This window comes from Mirounga leonina, unplaced genomic scaffold (assembly GCF_011800145.1).
Source record: "Mirounga leonina isolate KUSES-001 unplaced genomic scaffold, KU_Mleo_1.0 Mir_166, whole genome shotgun sequence".
Classification (NCBI taxonomy): Eukaryota; Metazoa; Chordata; class Mammalia; order Carnivora; family Phocidae; genus Mirounga; species Mirounga leonina.
Genome location: NW_023270418.1, coordinates 28,625,810 through 28,645,558, shown reverse-complemented (window position 1 = coordinate 28,645,558; position 19,749 = coordinate 28,625,810). Strand labels below are relative to the sequence as shown.

At 56.3% G+C, this 19,749-nt stretch overlaps 3 protein-coding genes across 4 annotated transcripts in view; 1 reads left to right on the top strand and 2 right to left on the bottom strand.

Moving 5' to 3' along the window:
- Positions 1 to 767: 767 nt before the first annotated feature.
- On the bottom strand, positions 768 to 5,438 carry FEN1 (flap structure-specific endonuclease 1). The gene is made up of 2 exons (XM_035012992.1): positions 5,338 to 5,438; positions 768 to 2,678 (listed from the first exon to the last, which is right to left on the bottom strand). Exon 2 carries the CDS (start codon positions 2,655 to 2,657, stop codon positions 1,515 to 1,517), a length of 1,143 nt encoding a protein of 380 aa, XP_034868883.1. The 5' UTR covers positions 2,658 to 2,678; positions 5,338 to 5,438; the 3' UTR covers positions 768 to 1,514.
- Positions 5,439 to 5,702: 264 nt separating this feature from the next.
- TMEM258 (transmembrane protein 258) lies at positions 5,703 to 8,799 on the top strand. Of its 2 annotated transcripts, none has more exons than XM_035012994.1 (4): positions 5,703 to 5,799; positions 7,289 to 7,398; positions 7,977 to 8,130; positions 8,692 to 8,799. In XM_035012994.1, exons 1-3 carry the CDS (start codon positions 5,797 to 5,799, stop codon positions 8,101 to 8,103), a joined length of 240 nt encoding a protein of 79 aa, XP_034868885.1. In that variant the 5' UTR covers positions 5,703 to 5,796; the 3' UTR covers positions 8,104 to 8,130; positions 8,692 to 8,799. The 2 variants fall into 2 exon arrangements, with proteins under 2 accessions (XP_034868885.1, XP_034868884.1); XM_035012993.1 differs by having other exon boundaries at positions 5,704 to 5,799; positions 7,977 to 8,113.
- A 2,863-nt stretch (positions 8,800 to 11,662) lies between these two features.
- MYRF (myelin regulatory factor) overlaps positions 11,663 to 19,749 on the bottom strand; it is a 31,011-nt gene continuing 22,924 nt past the window's right edge. The window contains exons 14-27 of the mRNA XM_035012985.1: positions 19,286 to 19,395; positions 18,489 to 18,649; positions 18,343 to 18,415; positions 17,985 to 18,073; positions 17,621 to 17,689; positions 17,109 to 17,189; positions 16,832 to 16,917; positions 16,535 to 16,726; positions 16,036 to 16,287; positions 14,454 to 14,556; positions 14,190 to 14,264; positions 13,718 to 13,823; positions 12,138 to 12,212; positions 11,663 to 11,937 (exon numbers count right to left, since the gene is read on the bottom strand). Coding sequence (XP_034868876.1) covers positions 11,857 to 11,937; positions 12,138 to 12,212; positions 13,718 to 13,823; positions 14,190 to 14,264; positions 14,454 to 14,556; positions 16,036 to 16,287; positions 16,535 to 16,726; positions 16,832 to 16,917; positions 17,109 to 17,189; positions 17,621 to 17,689; positions 17,985 to 18,073; positions 18,343 to 18,415; positions 18,489 to 18,649; positions 19,286 to 19,395 — 1,553 coding nt within the window. The 3' untranslated portion in view covers positions 11,663 to 11,856. The remainder of the gene's footprint in view (positions 11,938 to 12,137; positions 12,213 to 13,717; positions 13,824 to 14,189; positions 14,265 to 14,453; positions 14,557 to 16,035; positions 16,288 to 16,534; positions 16,727 to 16,831; positions 16,918 to 17,108; positions 17,190 to 17,620; positions 17,690 to 17,984; positions 18,074 to 18,342; positions 18,416 to 18,488; positions 18,650 to 19,285; positions 19,396 to 19,749) is intronic.

Here is a 19,749-nt window from a genome sequence, read left to right as displayed (position 1 = left end):
AATCTTAAAACAAAACAAAACAAAACTGTCTACCAGTGGTCTGGGAGTCCCCTAGTTATGAGAGCACTGTTGGGGAGACTATGTCCCACTCCTGCTTCAACCAGAGAAGCTCAAATCCTGAGGTTCCACATAAGATTTCACTTGAAAAATACGTTGCTCCATTAGAAATTTTGAAAACCACCAGTCTTTACCCGCTTAATCTGTTAGAATATTGGCAGTTTAAATTTCAGATTGCTTAAGTGTGCCTGTTAACTTCAAATGGCAGCGACAGGAATGCTAAAAAATTAGAAACTCCCCACCAAGTTTTAGCAGGATTATAAAACTTTTAAAACATTCCATCTCTATGGGAAACGGCAACCTGAATTTGATGTCACAGAAGGAACATGAAAGTTATTTCTGAAGTGCAGTTTTTTCACAATTTATAAACTGGTAAGGTAAATGCTTGGATGCTATGAAGTAGTTGGTCGAAATTGTGAGGCTTTCTCAAAGGAGTTCCTTCATCTCACACAGTAGGTGGGAAACTAGAAACCCATTCAACTTATTAAAACTTCTTTCCTAGTTAAACGAGGCGTCCTCCTCCAAATGGCTTAAGTACTGCCAAAGCGGCTTTAGCCATTCTATGGAGGGTGGCGCCATCTTGTGGCCACTCTCAAACCTCTTGTAACGGTACAAGTCTGGGACGTTCTCTTCAGCGTGAAAAGAACATCACACTGCCTGAAGCCTGGGGACACTCGAGATGTTTTCAAATGTTCTCAGAGAACGTGACATTCTGGTTACTTTTATAATTTTATTGGCTTTTCTCATATCTTTAAAACAAAAACAGCACATGAAAATAGCATCTTATCCCAAAGTCTCAACTCAGTTGACGGCCTCAGAGAGGACATTAGAATTTCGCCATCTTATGCCCCTAAATAACCAATGTGAAGACTCAAGTTACATAGCAAGTTCAAGTTTCTGCCCACCCCAGGACACATAACCAGTAATCAGACCCTTGCTGCCAACTCCAGGGACTCCAGCTCTCCCTGCCTGTCTTAGTTCTCATCAGCTCTCCCCATCTGTTAAGACTCAGACTTCCTGATGGCTGTCTCACAGGGTGGGTTAAGGCTGAGCCAGAGAGAAGTGCAGTCTGGTTCCACCACCCACTCCCATCGGCCACCAGTTGGCCAGCCAGGAAATCATTTTTGTCCAGTCTGCTATCTCTACCATTTATCTCCCACTCCCTCTTCAAAACTTGTTGCTCTCACTTTCATTTAAAAATAGATTCAGTGTCCGTAAATTGCCTGAGAGGTGTTTTGAGCCTGACATACTTTCCTGAGCTAAAAGAGAAAACAAAGTAGCTCTATGGCATTCCTGCCATAAGATCAAGTACAAAAGAGAAAAGCACTACTTGAGAAGGGTAGAGCTAGAGAAGCAATGCAATCCCCTCCCCGCCCCCAGAGGTTTCTCTAGTGCTAGCTCTTGAGGGTACCGTAAGGCAGGTATTCTGGGGTCAAGGAGGTAGGAGGGAAACTCATTTATTTTCCCCTTTTGAACTTCCCTGCTGTCCCAGTCTTTGCCTTCTTCTTGGCAGATCCCTTGGGTCCGGGCTCCTTGCGCTTAGCTGAAGAGAGTGAGCCAGTCACCTTGAAGAAATCATCCAGGCGGCCCTGGGTGCTGCCTTGGCGGCTCTTGCTCAGCCGCCTGACCCCACTGCGGATTCGCTCCTCAGAGAACTGCTTTTCACCACACATGAACTTGACGAGCTCTTCTTCATTTGGCTCACTCCACTTCAGCTCCACAGACTCTGGGTCAAGCACCTCGGGCTCCAGGAAGAGCTGCTGGGCCTCCCTGTGGAGCCAATTTTCTGGCACGGGGTACTTGTTGGGGTCGAGCCGACGCACAATCTCCTCAATGCTCTTGTGCTTCTGGATGAGGTCCACAGCCCGCTTGGGCCCAATGCCCCGAATGCTCTCACAGTAGTCACTGCCCAGCAGGATGCACAGATCTACAAACTGCTCCTGGTTCAGGCCCAGCTCCTGCAGGATCCGGCTCAGGTGGAATTCCTGGATGGGCAGCTTCTTGGCCTCGCTGGCAGTCAGGTGGCGCATCAGCACGGGGCTGCCAAAGGTCAGGCAATCCATGTCCTCAGTGGCCGCGGCATAGACTTTGCCAGCCTTCACGAGGGCAGCACAGCTGGCCTCGGCCTCACTGGGCGCATCAAGGTATGGGATGCCCATGAGGCTCAGTAGATGCTTGCACTCATCACTGTGTTGCTTGGTGACCTTTACCAGCCTCTTAGTAAACTTTTCTACCTCCTCCTCGACCCCAGCAGCCTGAGCCTGCTGCAGCTGCTTCTCGGCCTCAGCCCGCCGCTCGCTGCGTTTGGCCAGCTCACCTGACTTGAGCTGCGGTGGCTTGCCGTCAAAGACATACACGGGCTTGATGCCGTTCTCCATCATGCGGATGGTGCGGTAGAACATGCCCATCAGGTGGCTGGTAGTCTCACCCTCCTCATTCTGCAGCACATCCCCACCCTGGCGCACAGCAATCAGGAACTGATAAATGCTCATAGAGGCATCAATAGCCACCTTGCGGCCAAAGTAGCTCTTGATGTCATTCTCCCGGATGGCACCAGGGGCCACATCAGCAATCAGTTTGGCCAGGCCTTGAATTCCCATAGCAACACAGAGGAGGGACAGCTAAAAAAGAAAGGAGTAAAGTAAGAAGAGGAGGAACTTAAAGGATGCATGCAAAGGATCAAGGGTTATAACTGGTGCTATGTCACCAACTTCATGTCTTCAACTGACCAAACTGAGCACAACAAAAAGGACGCCAATTTGGGACCGCAGAAGATGAAAAGAAGAACAAGACAAGGTCACCATTTGCAAAAAAACTTACTGTCTAGCAAGGGAGCCCACTCAGTTAATACCAAGGCTTCCTGAATATCAGGGAAAAACCTGGGTGTTAAGAGGAATAAGATCCTGCTGATGTCGAGGGACTTATTAAGGTTTCGTGGATAAGGCAGCAATAGGGCTCGCATGCAGTAAGGGCTACAACTGGTGTGGGAGGACGAGAGTGCATGGCCTGAGGAGCCCAGGGATCATAATGACAGAACCAAGCCCTGAAGGACAAGCAAATACTGTCTAAACAAAGATGACACAGGTACAAAAGCAACCATAATACAAGGCTGAATGTGCACAGTGGCAAAATAAACACGAGTTACCTAACTTCTTGCCAATTCATACATTCCTCCTGTATACCTTCACGCCAGTCACTGAACATCCCCAACTCTTCCTCTGGCTCCTCTTAGCAGCTGTGATGGTTAGTTTCATGTGCCAACTTGGCTAGGCTAAGGCACCCAGTTATTTACTCTAACACTAATCCAAGTGTTGCTGTAAAGGTTATTTTGTGACATCTATCATCAGTTGGCTTTAAGCAAAGGAGATTCCCCTCCAACATATGGGTGGGCCTGATTGGTTTTAAGGCCTTGGCAGCAAAAACTGAGTAAGGTTTCCCAAAGAAATCCTGCCTGAAGACTGCAGCATCACCTCCTGCATGAGTTTCTAGCCTGTGGGCCAGCCCGATCATTTTTAACCTTGCCAACCTCTTACAGTCACCTGAGCCAATTCCTTAAAATAAATCTCCTTATATATGTCCATATCCTATATCTTACTGCTTCTCCAGAGAACCCTGATACAGTAGCCCTGAAGAAGGACTAGCAAAAAACCATATCTGAATGGGAGTTATGTGGCTTCCTCACACGCTGCTGCTCGAGTCTCCCTTCAGTAATCCTTCAGCACTGAGACTGGCTTCTACTTCTACCATGAGGTTGCTAGGAATTCTTAGTCTTTCTCTTTGTATTTTCTCTCCACCACTAAGTCTGAAAATGTGAACTCCACGGCTCCTACCTGACCCTAGGTCCTGATCTAGAAGCCTGGCAACCTGTAGTTGCTCAGTCCCACATTGCACTTCTGTGGTTCAGGCCCCTTCACAAGTATTTCCTAGGGCAGTGTTTCCTGAACTTCGTTTAGACCCAAACCACCCTCACAATTTTTTGCCACTTCCATCTAAAACCTGTACTTTCATTCACTTAATATTTTCTTTAAATGGACACCATTGTTTTAAAAACTCAAGTAATTTCGGGGCACCTGGGTGGCTCAGTTGGTTAAGGGACTGCCTTCGGCTCAGGTCATGATCCTGGAGTCCCGGGATCGAGTCCCACATCGGGCTCCCTGCTCAACGGGGAGTCTGCTTCTCCCTCTGACCCTCCCCCCTCTCATGCTCTCTGTCTATCTCATTCTCTCTCTCAAATAAATAAATAAAATCTTAAAAAAAAAAAAAACTCAGGTAATTTGAAAAAGAGAACTCCTCTTAAGCAGTAATGTCTGTGCCGTATCAGTTATATTTTGATGTGTTAAATGTGTAACCATTAAAAAGGATTTTTGGGGGGCGTCTGGGTGGCTCAGTCGTTAAGCGTCTGCCTTCGGCTCAGGTCATGATCCCAGGTCCTGGGATCGAGCCCCGCATCAGGCTCCCTGCTCGGCGGGAAGCCTGCTTCTCCCTCTCCCACTCCCCCTGCTTGTGTTCCCTCTCTCGCTGTGTCTCTCTGTCAAATAAATAAAATCTTTAAAAAAAAAAAAAGGATTTTTTGGGTGCCATTTAAAGTCATCTTGTGCCCGCTGGTGGTATGTGCCCAACACTCCAAGAAATATTACACTAGACCTTTTCGTTGCTCCCACTTTTCACAGGATTCTTTCTAAAGCGTAAGTGACCCTGCTACATCCCCCCCCCCCTAATTCCAAACACCTCAACCTGTCCTCAAGATCTTCCATGCTTTGCTTCCCAACCTACCTTCACAGTCTGGGGGCCAACGCCAAGGCTGAGATAAGGCCTGCCCTTTCTCACCGCTGCTCAGCCGTGCCCTCCTCCCGCCATCCTCTAGCTCTCCTGCTCGGAACCGTTCCTCCGCAGAGGTCATTCGACCCTCTGGGTCCGGCCTCAGGCTGGCTGCTTTGCTAGAAGGCTTACGGGGAGGTCAGTGCCTGCTGGCCGGCTAGCCTCCCACAGCCCCCAACAGAGGGAGGCGGGAAAGAGATCTAAACCAGTGAAGTCTCCAAAATGTCTCTCATCCAGGATCTTGGTCAAAATACACAACGGCCCCATTAAGTGGAAGCTATCTCTCCCCCCCCCCAAATGAAGCAAGAGTCTCGGAGCTTAGGCGACCGGTCCAAGTCGCACAGCCGGAAGGTGGCGGGCCCGCGCTCCGGCCTTCGCCCCGCGCGCGGCAGACGGCCCCCCACAGCACCCAGAGCGAGGCGGACCCCGCCGCCCTCGAAGACACTTCCCATGGGGTCTCACCTGGCCTTTGGGGCGCGAGGTCTCGACGGCTAGCGCTCGGTCCGGTGCTGCCCAGGACGGTGCTCAGCCCCGCACCCTCCTCAGCTCCGCCGCGGGTCCTGTCGCGCTCCGCCACCTTCCAAAGCCCGCGCTCCGGTCACGTGACCCGCCGCCGCGCACAGCCTCCTGGGAAATGCGGTGCAGGGCCCGACCCCCTCGGCCAGCTCGCCTTGTGGCAAACAGTCCCGCCGGGGAGAACGAACCCTCTCAGCGGCTCTGCCCTACCCTTCCCTATCGCTTGCCCCAGTTCCACATCAGGGGCTCACAGGTCCCAGCCCCAGCTACACCCTGACCCACGGGCCTACAAATCCCACAATGCCACTCGCGCGGGCGCACTTCCTCTTCCGCTGAGCGGGGCTCCTGCGGCGGCCGACGTGTTATTCCGGTGGCGGAGCGGCGGATGATCCTGTGCCTGGCAAAATGGTGAGGGGGTTGGGGCGTTCCGGGCAGGGCTGTGAGGACCCCTTGGGGCCCGTTCCACACCCCGTTTCTCTCGCGAAGGCCTCTGACGCCCGAGATCCAGGCAGCGGGAGGCTCCTGTGTCCTCCGGCTTGGGCGGAGGGACGGGAAGGGAAGCCCCTTGCCCTGGACTCGTTAGGCTGAGGTTTTGATCTCGCGACTTTTAAGGGGTGAGGCGTGTGAGGTGCATTTTTAATACCTTAAGCTTTTATTCCTGCTACCTGTGATTAAGCTGTTATCTCTATTTGGAAGTTTCTTCCTCCTGCTGAACTCCTACTCATCCTACAAAGCCCAGGGCAGATGTCAGCCTTCTTGGTGAAGCACGTCCAACTCTCTCAGGCACTTGGCCGCTGTCTCCTGGGAGCTCCCACAACCTCTGTACAGACCTCTTGTCACGGTCTTCTTTGTTATCTGCCACGCCTCCTAGTGACCACCATCTGACGTGCATCTAGCCCTGGGATGATGTCTATTCATCTTTGTGTTCCCAGTGCCAAACACAGGGCCTGCAATTGGAGGCCCAATAAATGGCAGCGATTGTCTTTATCATTTTTTTGGGGGGGGAGGGGGCATAAATGTTTACTGAATTGAATTCCAGTGTCTCTTAGAACAATGGGGTCAATTTATTTCTCTAGAGTTGTTATGTTCTGGACTTTAGGACCGTTGGCTGGTGAGTGACAATAGAAGTCAACATTTGTACAGAACTTTACGTTTACAGCCCTCCTTCACAAGCATTATCTCATAATCTTCCCTGTAAGCTTGGGAAGGAAACAAACACCTTTTGAATGACTACTCTATGCCAGGAAGTGAGCTAGATGCTTTGACGTTCGTCATCTTTCTTAAATCACACATCAACTCTGTGAGTGGTGTTATTATAACTATTTTACTGAGATTCATATTATTCAGTAGAGCCAGATTATTAACTGAAGTCTTTTGCCAGTAGATCCTGAGATTTCACAATAGCGTAGCGTGAAAATTAGAGATGTAGAAGTTGAGATTGGGTCCTGGCCCAGGCTCTGAATTACAGCAGGATTCTGAGCTTGGTGTCTACAGACATGGGTCCATAAAGCTCCTAAAATTATAGGCAAACTTTTTCTTGCTTCTGGTTTACCCTGGGCAGGGTCCATACTTTTTTTTCATAGTCATCAGTGGTCTCAAAAAATGTTAGGGACCCCTGATCGATAGCTAATCCATCACCTTCTGTGTCAGCCTCTGACTCTCAGCTGCCCTTCTTGTCTCATACTGAAAAAGCAAAGCGTCACCTTAGTTTAAGATGTCATTGTTATCATTTACAAATGCAATCGCTTGACGTTGGTTCTGAAGGACTTCCGTATTTCCCAGGCTGAAACAGACCTTTAACAGTCCTAGAGGAGGAGGCTCCTTGATGACCTCACACTCCCCCTCAGGTTTAAGTCGCGGGATTCTTTGATAGCTCTGATCTCATGCCCTCCCTTAGGAGCTCGAGGCCATGAGCAGATATACCAGCCCAGTGAACCCTGCTGTCTTCCCCCATCTGACCGTGGTGCTGTTGGCAATTGGCATGTTCTTTACCGCCTGGTTCTTCGTGTATCCTTTTACTGAGCAGCCAGTGGGCCAGAATTAGCAGTGTGGGAAACCGAGGGAGAAACCATGCTGGGTACATGCACCCTGCCAGTTTTGCTCTGGTGTGGGGGTAGGGGGAAGGTAAGGAGATTGAAGAAAAGCTGTTGATGTCCAAGGTCAGGTGCTGGCCTTATTTCCCAAGTTCAGGGGAGCTCAGTTTGCTCTTCAGATTTCCAGGATAGTGAACAGAAGGCCTGGCCGGACTGGAGGTTGGGGATAGGGAATCTGAAGTTGGGCAAGTGGTAAAAGGGTATGCTCAGGCGGCAGGAGATCTGAAGGCTAGTGCCAGTTCCACTGGTCACTAGCTGTGTGACCTGGGGTAAGTGACCTAACCCCTCTGGGCAGATTTTCTCCATGGGTGGTTGAGGGCTGGTATGAAGCAACGAGAGTCCAGGTCGTCTCTCAGGCCCCTCTTCCTGGCGACACTGAGCCAGGCAAGCCTTCTAGAAGGCTCACCCTGTACCTTTTTCCCAGAGCTGCACTGGCCAGGCTTCCTGTCCTAGGCAGTCCATCCCTTCGCTTCTCCTTAATCACCCTGCCAGTTATGAGGTTACCTCTACCAAGTACACTCGGGATATCTACAAAGAGCTCCTCATCTCCTTGGTGGCCTCACTCTTCATGGGCTTTGGAGTCCTCTTCCTGCTGCTCTGGGTTGGCATCTACGTATGAGTTCCCAAGGGTAAGAGCTGCGAGAAGGTGGGCACTACAGAAGCTTCCCACGTCTGCATCAGCGGGGTCCTCAGGCCTGTGGAAGACTTCGGTTAATGGTGACAGACTCAGCAGAGGGGAGAGGGACAGCAGGCACGTGTGCCTCTTTCCCTGTCCCAAATGGGGATCTGAGACCGACATTTTCATTCTGAGTTCTGCACACGGCCCGGGGCTTTGGGATACACTTCATAGGGCTGTGCGCACAGTCTTCCCATGTTAGACATTTGCATCCTTACACATCATACACCATTGACCTGGCGAGGCTGCTTGGGAATGGATTAGAAGGGGGTCAGAATCTAGGAGTACCGTTGTGGTTAGTTTGAATGTTTTCAGTGAGTAAAATAAATCTTGACTAAGTGATTAAAAAAAACCCCCAAAACCCTTGCTGCAGATAATCCACTGAACAGGTCACTGAGAATCGGCTTTGGTGGCTCAGCTTCAGAGTAGTGTGCCCATCAGCCCTTGCCCCAGGAGCACAGGGTCCAGTGAGAAAAGGAGGTGGAAAGAAGGGTCATCGGTCTCATTTTGATACCCCCTCTCTTCTTTCAGGTTCCAACCAGGAGCTTCACTGAATTCCTGCTTTTGTAAATTAATTTTTTTACTGTTGCTGGAAATGTCCCACCTGCTGCTCCCAATAAAGGCAGATGTGTGACCGTCTGTCTGGCACCCATTCCGCAGGGGTGGAGCGGTGGTGGGGTGGCACCGGGACCCATGTGACTTGCCCGGTCCCACCCCTTCCCATCTTTCTTCTGCCTTTCAGATGGTTCCTCCTGCTGGGAAACCCTGCTTTCTCTATGTGTGAGGGGTGAGGAGGGTATGGGAGGGGTGTCTGTCCTTGGAATTTAAAGCTCTGTGGATAGGAAGGGGCCAGGCCTATCCTCTTCTGTTGTTTTTAGAGCAGACTTGTCTGGGAACCCGCACCAGTCAAGTCTGCCCTGGGCCAATCCCATCCTCTAAATGTAGGCACCCTTCTGTGTGCTGGGGACCTTCACAAGGCTCAGCTTGTGCCCAGAGGTTGTTTATCCTAGGGTGGCTCCTTTACCCGGGGGGAGGGCGGGGGGGGGGGAGGGCAGCAGTAGGTCCATGGGATGTGGCCAGGGGAGGGAGCTGCTGAGTCCTGTTCCCAAGCCTAGCATGAAGCTAAGAAGGATAATGGGATACAAGGCATTCATCTGGCTCAGGAACCCCAGAACTCCAGTTGGTCTTAGCCCCACAGGCAACTCCATCTTCTACCACAACAGTCTCAAGAAGAGATGGGGAGGCAAGGTCAGATACAAAGCCATGTTTTTACATTTATTTATATATGTATATTTACTTCAGAAGGAAAGAACAGGGACAGGAAGCAAGCAGGCCCAGGGCTGCTTCCCTCTGCCCACTCCAGAGTCAGAGTTGGTACATGATAAATATGAGTCAGCACTCAGGAACAGGAACTGGGGGTTAACTGGGAGGGAGGGGCGCTCTATGCACATGCAGGCTTTTGGGGGGGGCACAATATGGGCAGAGGAATTTGTGCATTAAGAGGCCCTATGTACAGCTTGAAGCTTGGGGGAGATTAGCCCAGTGGCTCCAGGAATAAATGCCAAAGGGAAGGGAGGGATGGCTGCTGGACCCCATGTAGGGAATGGAGCCAAGACCCCCACTTACCAGTGCCAGGCAGGCAGCTGTCAGCCTCCAGCAGGTGACCCACTCCCCTCCCCTGAAGCCCTTTTACCTTCATGGGCTTAAGGCAACTTTGGTCCAAGGTTGACCCCCCACCCACCCCCCCAAGCAGCTTGGAGCCCCAGCTTGGCCCCAATCCTTGCACTGAGGACCCCTCCTCAGGCATGGAAACAGCCGGCTGCTACCAGATTGGGGCTACGCTGTGTCTGGAAGGGCTCCAGGGGGCAATGGAGGGTCACTTTCCAGTTAAGGACTGAGGGACCACAGTCCAAGGACAGGCACCCTCACTGAGGAAGCCCCAGAATCCTATTGCAAAGGGTGGGGCTCAGCAGTTTAAAGGCATTTAGGGAGGGTTCCCCGCCGAGGGGGACAGTGGAGAGAGAACAGAGTAGTCCTGCGGAAGGCCTGGCTCCCTGGCTCCCTGCGTGGTGTGGGCAGCCACGTAATTCCTATGTTAGAATGAGGGAGGGGAGCCACACTGGGGAGGGAGCTAGGAGGCGGGGTGTCCCTCTCCCCCAGCTCCCCTGAGGATAAGTGCTTTGAGACCCACGGCAGAAGGGGGCCCGCACTTCACAGGCTTCTTCGAGATTGCAGCTCCCCACAGAAAGGCCTCCCATTCAAAGCTGAGAATGAGAGGGGTAAGGCCTGGTTCCCAGAGAGGTGGCAGAACACCACAGGGCAGGGATGGCAATTCCTGTTCCCCTCATTGAACCTGTGTAGCCGTGGCTAAATGATTTCCACACTCCTGTGAGCCTGGATGTGGCCTCAGAACACTCCAGGCTCCCACCAAGACCGGTTACTTTAACATTGGCACTTGAGTTAAGACTTCTTCGGTAACGCAAGCCCATTGCTCCACGTCCGGGAGGAGAGGGCGGAGATGGAATCTGCTGCCGAGCCCGACATGGGAGCCCTTGATTTGGGGAGACAAGGTTGCCAGCAGACAAGAGAGGAGGGAGAAGCCAGAGTCTTAGTGGTTGGGAGTGAGATGGGTGTCTCAAGCCTCCCTGGGGTGGATCAGAGCGAGGGCCCTGTCTTTGTGTTTCCCCAGGGCTCTGCACCTCTCTGGCCTTTCCATCTCCATCCTTCCACTCGTGCCCTGGCTTAAGTGCATTTTAGTAATTACTTCATTAATAACAGCAAAAGCTATCTGTCTCCACGCACCAGCCAAGACCAGCCTGCTGCCTTACAGGGATTCCTGCTCCTCTGCTCAGAGAGAATGATAGGTCACTGATACCACTGCAAGCTCTGGAAGCTCCCAGAAGCCCAGGCCATGGGGCCACAACACCCAGCTGGGGGAGCTCGCAGGGAACTTCCAGGATACTCCAGGTTCAAGGGCCCAAGGGTGACCTGGCCCCCTGGCCCCCCCACTGGTTCAGCCAGGCACTAAGTATACATAAGGCACATGGTCAGTCTTTGCAACCTCTCCAGAGCTGGCTTCAGCTGCCCTGGGAGCTCTTGGGAGCCAGTGCTCCCCGGGAGAAGACACCTCCTGGGCCACACTTAAAGCTTCAAAGTCCCAAGTCCAGCGTAACAGTCAAACCCCAAAAAGTCCACTACCTCGCCACCCCCCAGGGAGCAGCTTCCAGGGTGAGGGCTGTATGCTCTCCGCTGACTCATGGATCCAGCCAAGTCTTTTAGGGCTCCAGCCAAGTCCCCACTCCAGAAGAGGGGTGGCTCGCAGTCTCAAGGGGAGAGTGGGAGGATAGGCTCTGGACGGTCACAGGCTTACCCTTGCCTCCAGGGCCCCTGCAGCCAGCCCTCCAACCACCATATCTGGACAGATACGACGTGGTCCGGTCCTGGCCCCAGGGGGTCTCTCGGGCTCCCCCTGTGGTGTGTGAGGGGCGACCAGCAGGAACAGCAACTCCAGTGTGAGGACTCCGACGAGTTTCCCCAGTTGTGGGGAGGGCCAAGCCCGATTCAGTCTCTCCGAGGGAGCACCAGCGAGCGGCAGAGAGCTGGCGGGCGGCGGGCTCCAGTGTAACGCCATGGCGTCCAGTGTGGAAGGGGCGCGGGGCCCCGGCCCGGGTGTGGTGCCGCCTCCGGGAAGGCCGCTCAGTCACACAGGCGGTAGAAATGGAAGTAGTAGTCCGTGGCCGGCCGGACCGGGGCCTCCGTGCTGCAGTTGGCCTGACCCTTGCGGGGGAGGGCAGCAGGAACGGGTGAGATGGCTCGGGGTGCAGGGCAGGAAGCAGTCCCCCCCCCGGCCACATCACCCAGCATTGCGCCCCAGGTCTTGCCATGTGCTCTGGGAACCCCCACATCCTTTCCCCAAGCCCCACACTTGAGATGCAGGTGCCTGGGCCTCTGGAGACAGATGGGGTGCCTGTACTCACCAGCAGGGCCACCCGGAAGTGGTAGGTGAATTCTCGGAAAGACAGGATTGTTACTGGCCACTGGTGGGAAGTGCCCTGGAGAAAGGGGAGAGGGAGGGGTGAAGACAGCCCCCTGACCCTATCCCAGCCAGGAGCCCTGGGCTCCAGGGCAAGTGTTAGGGAGGCTAAAGTCAGAGCTGGGAAGAGAAAGGGAGGCAGCACGTTCTACTTTGGGGAGCAGTGGCACCCTTTACGCAGACTCGGAGCCAGGCTCATGCAAGTCCAAAGCTGCCCTCCCCTGGTCTCTGCCTTGTCCCTTGCTGCCTTCCCTCCCCGTTATGCTCCGGGCACGTCAGAGTATTTCATGAACCCCATCCTCACCCCAACCCAGTAAGGTGATGCTGCTTATCGATGAGGAAGCTGAGCTATTGCTTCAATCACACGGCACCGTGTGGCAGAGCGGGGATTGACACACAGGCCCCCGCGCTGTCATGCTCTCTCCCTTGCATGGGAGCCTGAGGCCCGCCTTCAGACAGCTTGCCCATGTCCCAGCTGAGGCTTTGGCGTGGCCTCCCCATATGTGGCCCCGGGCCTGAGCTCCGCATCCTGAGAGCGGCTGGCTGGGCTCTCCCTCTACTCGCGGGTGTGCTCTCCTCTGCCTGCGCCTCTTTCGAGGCTCTCACCCACTCAAGTGACTTTCTGCACATCTTCCCGGCTAGGGAGTGCATTCTTCCAAGGCAAGGCCTGGGTCCACCCCCACTCCTCGCCCGCCTGCCCCCCGCACCCCCATCTCCCCACAGATGGGCCCAGCACAGGGCCTGGGACAGAGGAACCCCAATACATTTTTGTTGAATAAACATGAATTGGTGAGAAGAAATTCCCTTTACTTGTGCGGAGAGTCACAACTTGGGTCACATGGGGGTCACGTGGCCAGTGAGGAGCTGGACAAGGAAAGGGTCATGGTCATTTGGTTCTCAGAGCAGGAGGTAGGCCTCTACAAGGTGGGCTGAGAGATCTTCCAAAGCGGAGGACTGAAGCATGCCACTGCCCAGCCTGAGCTTGAGGACCAGGCTCCTTCCTGTTCCCCAACTCCTAGCCTTTTGCGACGTGTCCAGCTCTGCCAGAAGGCCACACATTCCCTGGCCTCCAAACCTCTGCACGTGCTGTTCTGCTCCTGGGACAGTGTCCTCTTTTCTTTGTCCAGCTGACCCCAAATCATGCCGCAGGTTTCGTCTTCATTAAACATGACTCTCGGGGTGGCTGTTCTGACCCTGAGCACAGACGAGGTTAGCTCTCCCTGCCAAGGATCTCTAGAATACCCTCCTCATCCCCACCACTGCGTTCATTCCAGGTTAGTCCTGGTGGAACTGTTTCCTTGCCAGAGGCTCTTGGCAGGGCAGGGCTGGCGATGGGGCAGAGCAAGGACAGGGCCGGGAGATGTTCCGCGGTGAGCCCAGAGGCCCAGGCCTTAAGGGTCCCTTGTGGAGATGCCTTCACTCTGACTCCTGCTCCTTCTCTTCACCTGTTTGGGGGCCCAGTTGTGCCAGGGAAGATGAAGCTCTGGGGCCTCACTGGCCCCCAGCTTCCCGGTCGCCTCCTACCTGGGTGTCCTGGTAGGTGTGCAGGCTCTGTGGGAAGCCCCCCTCCTCACACGGCTCGTCCTTTGACATCAGGCTGCACAGCGCCACAGACACGGGAGACGAAGAGCTGGGGGAAGGCCCAGTTAGTGGGGAAGTGGGGTTCCGAGTTCCTCAACCCCAGCCCGCCCCAGCCAGCCCTCCACACCACCTCCCCTGCCCCGCTGAAAACAAGCCACGAGTCCTCACACAGCCCGGAAATGATGCCTCCTGGTCAGGCCCTAGACAGCCCCTTCCCATCTACCATCCCACATGGTCTTCACACCCGTGAAGCAACAGCCATTTCTAGATCAGGAGCTGAAGCCCCGAGACCGCCAGGGTCACACAGCCAGTCAAGCACAGAGCAAGGGATGAAGTCACTCAGCGTCCCTCCTCAGACCCCTTCCCCGAGTTGCCGAGGACTGCCGCGTCTCCACTGCCCCGTGCCGGCACTCACTTCATCTGCAGAGTCAGGCTGAGGTGCAGCGGCGTGCTGCTGCTGACAGGGATGTGGTAGGTGAAGTTTCCAGGCCTGCAGGGGCAAACACGGCTCCTTGGACCAGGGCTCCCTGCTGAGGCCCCTTGCCTGCACACCCCAGCCCCAGACCGGTACTGAAGCCCGTGGAAAGGGGCTGCCCCACCTTGGGGGGGGTGCAGGGGGACGGCATCTGGGCACCTGAGGGACTCTGTCCTTGGGGTGAAGGGAGGGAGCCAGGCCCACCTGCAGGCATGCCCTGGAGCGCAGTACTGGGAAGTGATGGGCATTGAAGTCTCCAGCACCTGGATGGAGGTCAGGGAGGGCACTGGGTCTGCAAGGAGAGAGGCTGTGGGGGCAGGGAGGAGGGTGACAAGGCAGGATACAAATCAGCAGCAGCCAAGCTGTTCCTTGCTAGGCTCGCATTCAGTCACTCACACCTTAGTATAAGTTAGTTTCAGGTTATTCTTTCCACCACCCTCTTCCCCCGCGACACTACGCAGAGCCGCTTCCCGTGAGCCTGAGGTCTGCCTCCTTGACAGAACCTGAACACCAGGAGCAGGGACAGGTCTTCAATATCCTTTGCCAGGGGCTTATAGGAGCCTGCTCGCAGTCCTTTTTCCTGACTGCACACATCTCCAACACATTCAGTTCAGCGGCATCAAGTTGGTAGCTTGAAGTCAGCCACAGTGGGAGCAGTCACCACAAATCAGGGCTTTTTTCCCCCAAGAGCCAACTGTTAAACACCTACCAGCACCCCACTCGTGAGGGCCTGTGGCCTTCTGTGGATAAACCCACCACAGACTGGCTGGCTGGGTGGGGGTGGGACTGAAGTGTGACATGGCGGGTGGGGGAGACAAGGCTTTCTTGGTCATCTACGGGCTGGCTGCGCCTGAACCGCCCCTCCTCCCCCCCAACTAGGAAGGGGAAGCTGGGGCCACAGAACATCTGCTCGACCTGGCACGTTTTCAGCTCTGTGATGCACAACCCAGGCACGCGAGGACCCCCCACAGGACCCAGCATGCCCCTGGGGTCACGGACAGATACCTAGATACAGACAAGATAGAAGGTACCCTTCTCGTCTCTCTTCTGGGCAAACTCCTGTGGTCCTTCAGAGACTCAGCTCCAATGTCACCTCCTCCAGGGAGGCCTTCCTGATCACCTCCCCACCTCAGCCTGGACGAAGTGCCCTCCCCAGTCACCAGGCTGCTTACCCATCCCCTCAGAGCCCCGTCACGCTACTACACTACTGTGTTCTCAGGTCTCTGAGCATTTCGGGGTCAGGGCGTGCCTGTCTTCATCACCCCCACACCCTGCACAGAGCCGGCCACAGAGCAGGAGCCTCTGGGGTTTCCCCATCACTCTGAACCTCAACCTCAGCGAGTCACCGTTCCTAAGCTTTTTTTTTTTTTTTCTTTAAGCCACAAAACCCATCAAATGAAAGCTGATAAGGAGGCCCAGTACCTAGAGCAGAGCCACCCGGCTGAAGCCCAGAAGGCCCCTGGCCTCCTCCGCAACCTCCGCGGCCCTGGCATCAGGCCGACGTGGGGTGGGATTCCAGCTCTGCGGCTGCCCGGCCACACGACCTGGCTCCGTTTCCCCATCTGAACCGTGGGGATGAGCCCTTCCTTGCTGGGATGTGTGAGCACTGAATGAGGCGAGCTACATATGGCCCCCAGCCTCATGGCTGGGACTGCACAACGCCCAGCGAATGGCTGCCGACGGACAGCCCTGCGCCAGGCCTTCCGGAGCCTGGGCTGAGCGGTGCCCTGGCCAGGGAGCCTCGCTGGCTGAGCTGAGAAGATGAGGGGGCAGGTAGGGCAAGTACCTGGCTGGCCCCGGGCCTGAGTGGGCTGAACGGGGCTCAGGCCAGGCTGGGGGGCCCCTCGGCGGGTCCGGCCATGGAGACCAAGGCTGGGGCTGTTCTTGGCTTTGCCTTGCCCTCCAGGGAAGGGGACCGCAGGGCTGGCCAGAGGCTCGGAGCTCTTTGGATGCTTGGAGTGGCCAATACCATTGGCTGACAGGCTCCAGGACTTGGCTCTGATGTTGGTGACTGGCAGCAGGGCCATCTGGCTGGGGCCTGTGGAAAGAATGAGGGATAGGCTGAGCAGAGGGAACTGGCTGTCTCCTGTCCTGCTTTCTCTAACACTTCAGCAGACTCTGGGTGACGCCCCTCTGTCTTTTCGTCCCCTCGGGGAGACCCACCAATCTCTCCAGAGCCCCATTCTGGGCTCCAGGTTACCCTCCCCCCAATGAGACTTCGGGGCCTTTCTCGGGACTCACATAAAACCCCCTCAACCCAAACCCTGGACCCGGGATAGCCATACCTGAGCGGTTGGTGGACGGGCTGGGACTGGGGCTGAGCCCGTGGCCAGGGTTAAAGCTGGGGCCAAGACTCGGGGCAGCGATAGGGCTGGGGGTGGGCGAGGAGCAGCAGACGACTGGGCAAGGGCGGCTAGAGCACAAGTCCAAGGTGGGGATGACCGGACCTGGGGCCGAGCTGGTCGGGCCAGTGGCAACTGAGGAAGCCGGAGGCTGTATGAGCTACAGGCGGGCAGCTGAGTCCCCGCCCACAACACCGCTCCCTTCCCCCACCCCCACCCCCCAGACCCCCCAGCACGCACCCAGCAGCAAGGAGGGCAGTGTGCCTGGCAGCCCAGTGGTCCCGGGGGACTGTCGGAGCTGGGTGGTCCCGAAGCTCTGGCTGGACCTGCTGGGGAGGGGCGAGCTGAGCTCAGAGGGACTGCCAGAGCCTGAGCAGGGAGGCCTGGGAGTCCCAGAGAAGTGGACAGGAGAGACAGAAGGGACAGGAGGAGGTGGACAGGAATGGCAGAAAACAGGCAGGGAGCTGGATGGCAGGAGCCAGAGGTAGGAGGGAGGGGGCTTGGTCCAGACACGTACCATGGGCACATGGCCTCACTCCCCCCAGGGTGCTGGGGCCGGAGCAGGGCCAGAAGACAGGAAGTGGACACGGCATAAGAGCTAAGGGGCGGCAGAGAGGAAAAGGACGGGGGGGACAGGTGCAGGGGAGGAGAGAGAAAAGACACGGTCAGAGATAGCCTCGGAGCTGAGGTGACAGTGGGCAGACAGAGCCCAGGGTCCCACCCTGGCCCTCCTTCCCTGCCAACTCCCCCTTCCAACCTGGGCCCCTCAGATGCCCCCTGACTCGCAGAGGCCCAGCTACCTCAAGGAGCACTGAGTAGAAACATTGGCTTCAGCAGGGGCCGCGAAAATGCTGCCCCTCCTCCAGGGAGACCTTCCCACCCGGCCCTGCAAGCCCGGGCGGGCTGAGAGCCTGAGGCGCGGTCCCCTTCAGAGGAAACAGCTTCCACAGCTCCGCTGCCCCTGGGCTGCCCACCAAAGCCCCACCTGTCCTGGCAGCCTGGCCGGCAGCCAGGCCTCCAGTGACATACCCATCAGTTTCTACCAGGTCCTCCTCGGTGCGCAGGCTCAGCACGTACAGTGTGGACATGGACACCACGCTGGGAGCCACAAAAAAGGGCCACTGTTAGAGCTGCCACCACGGTCCCCGCCCTCTCTCTAGGGCAGGGTCTGTGGACCTCGGCTCCAGGGGCTGGGCTTGCGAATGAATGATGCCTCTCCACGGTCTCCCCCCGCCCTCGGGGCATGGGACAGAAGGAGGCAGCCCGCTTCCTTCCCTGAGACCTCAGCCAGGTCTCATCTCCCAGCCCCAACTTCCTCTTCCTCCAGGCCTGGGCCCAAGGGCAGCTCACCTCCCCCCAGCCAGCCACGCCTGGAGCCCTGGGCACAAGTCACCTGAAGGCCATGACCACCACCAGGGCAATGATGGTTCCCTGCAGGAAGCGCTGGCTGATGCAGGCCTGGTCTGGGACCACAGAGGACGACTGAGGACCGACAGGAAAAGGGGAAGAAGCAGAAAAGGCCCAGACTTAGGGAGCCGTGGTGTCCCTCGGTGTGGGCTCTGCTGGAGGTGGGGGTGTTAAGGTCTCATGCCTACGGTGGGAGTGAGGGGATGGACAGAGGGAGAGGAAGGAGAAACGGGGCCAGAGAGCTAGAGAGCTGGGAGGAAAGAGGAGCCCTCGCAGTCAGAGAGCCTGGAGAGCGAGGGCCCGGCCCAACGTGCCTCCCCTCTCCCATCCGTGCCCACCCTCACCTTGCTGGCCACCTTGGGGGGCCTCTTCTTGTGGGGGACACTGCCCGCCCGGCTGAACTGGCTCCCTGCACGGCTGCAGCAAGAGGGCCAGGGTCAGAGGTGCCTCTGGGAAGGGGGTCTTGCCCCCGCCTGGCCCACGCCCCCACCTGAAGGCGCCCGAGCTGCCCGTGGACTTGAGGCTGTCCAGCCGCCGCAGCTTGGCCAGCTTGTGGCTCCAGCGCTCTAGCTCGTCAATGCGCGTCTCCAGGTTGTCCGTCAGCTTGCACAGCTCCTTCACGGCACCCACGTTCTCCATGAAGATGCGCTCCTGCCACGGGCGGTGGGCGCCGTCAGCCCCTGGGGAGCCCTGGGCTACGGGGAGCGGCCGCGGGGAGGCCCTCCAAGCCTCCCTACCCAGGCCAGCCCTAGCTCCCCCAGCTTCCTGTGCCTGCCTCCAAACAGCTGCCCCACCTCTGCACCATTGCTTGGGCCACCCGTCCAGCCGGAACGGCCCTTCCTGCCCCTTCGGAACAGTCTCTCGGAGGCGCCCAGCCTCTGATCTCATGAACGTGGGGTCGCACGCTTCGGCTCCTTAGTATTCAGCCGAGGCCAAAACCTGTGACTTCACCCTCACCATAAGCCATGTTTAAGCTTTGCCATAGCCACCTGAGAGGGTCTTGGCAGTGACTCTTTAACCTCCTTTCGAAGGGGAGGAAAATGACCCCCGGTGAGCTTCGTCTTGCTGTAGACCACACAACCATAGTGTCGCCAAGTCCCCAGCTGGCCCTTGGATGCTCACCCCCTTCCCTGGGGGGTGGGGAGGGGGCTCTGGACGCATGAGAGAAGACTGGGCTGCCCTCACCCCCTGCACTTCAACGCTCCCAGTCTCCAAGGGGGAGATGAACGCCCTCCAGCTGGCCCACCCCCTGCCCTTGGGCCCCCCAAGTCCTCCCACCCTGCAGACCTTGTTCACCACCAAGAAGTTCTCTATGGTTTTCCCATTGGCAAAGACCAAGTCTCCAGTGTCCTTCACGGCCTCAGGCAGGATCTCCTTCACTTCCTGGGCGATGACACCTGGGGAGTTGGGGGGCAGCGGAGTGGGGTGGAGAACGCCCACAGCACCATCATGTAAGGAGGGGGCCCGGTTTGAGGAGGGTGAAATTCTGGGGGCTAGAGATTTGGGATCCAAGGCACCCTGGAGCAGGGAGCTCCGACGGACAAGTGTTCAGAAGGTTGCAGTTCCGGGGCTCAGGTATGGGGTTCCCTGGCCTGGGGCAAGGGTGGATTCCTGGGAGGAAGGATCCCAGTGGAAGTGGGCAGAGATAAAAGCAGGATTCACCTAAAAAGCCGAGGATCCCGGGACCAGGATTCCCGGACTTCTAGTGTCAAGGGGGTAGCTAGCCGACACCCGGGGAGGCCCGATTTTCC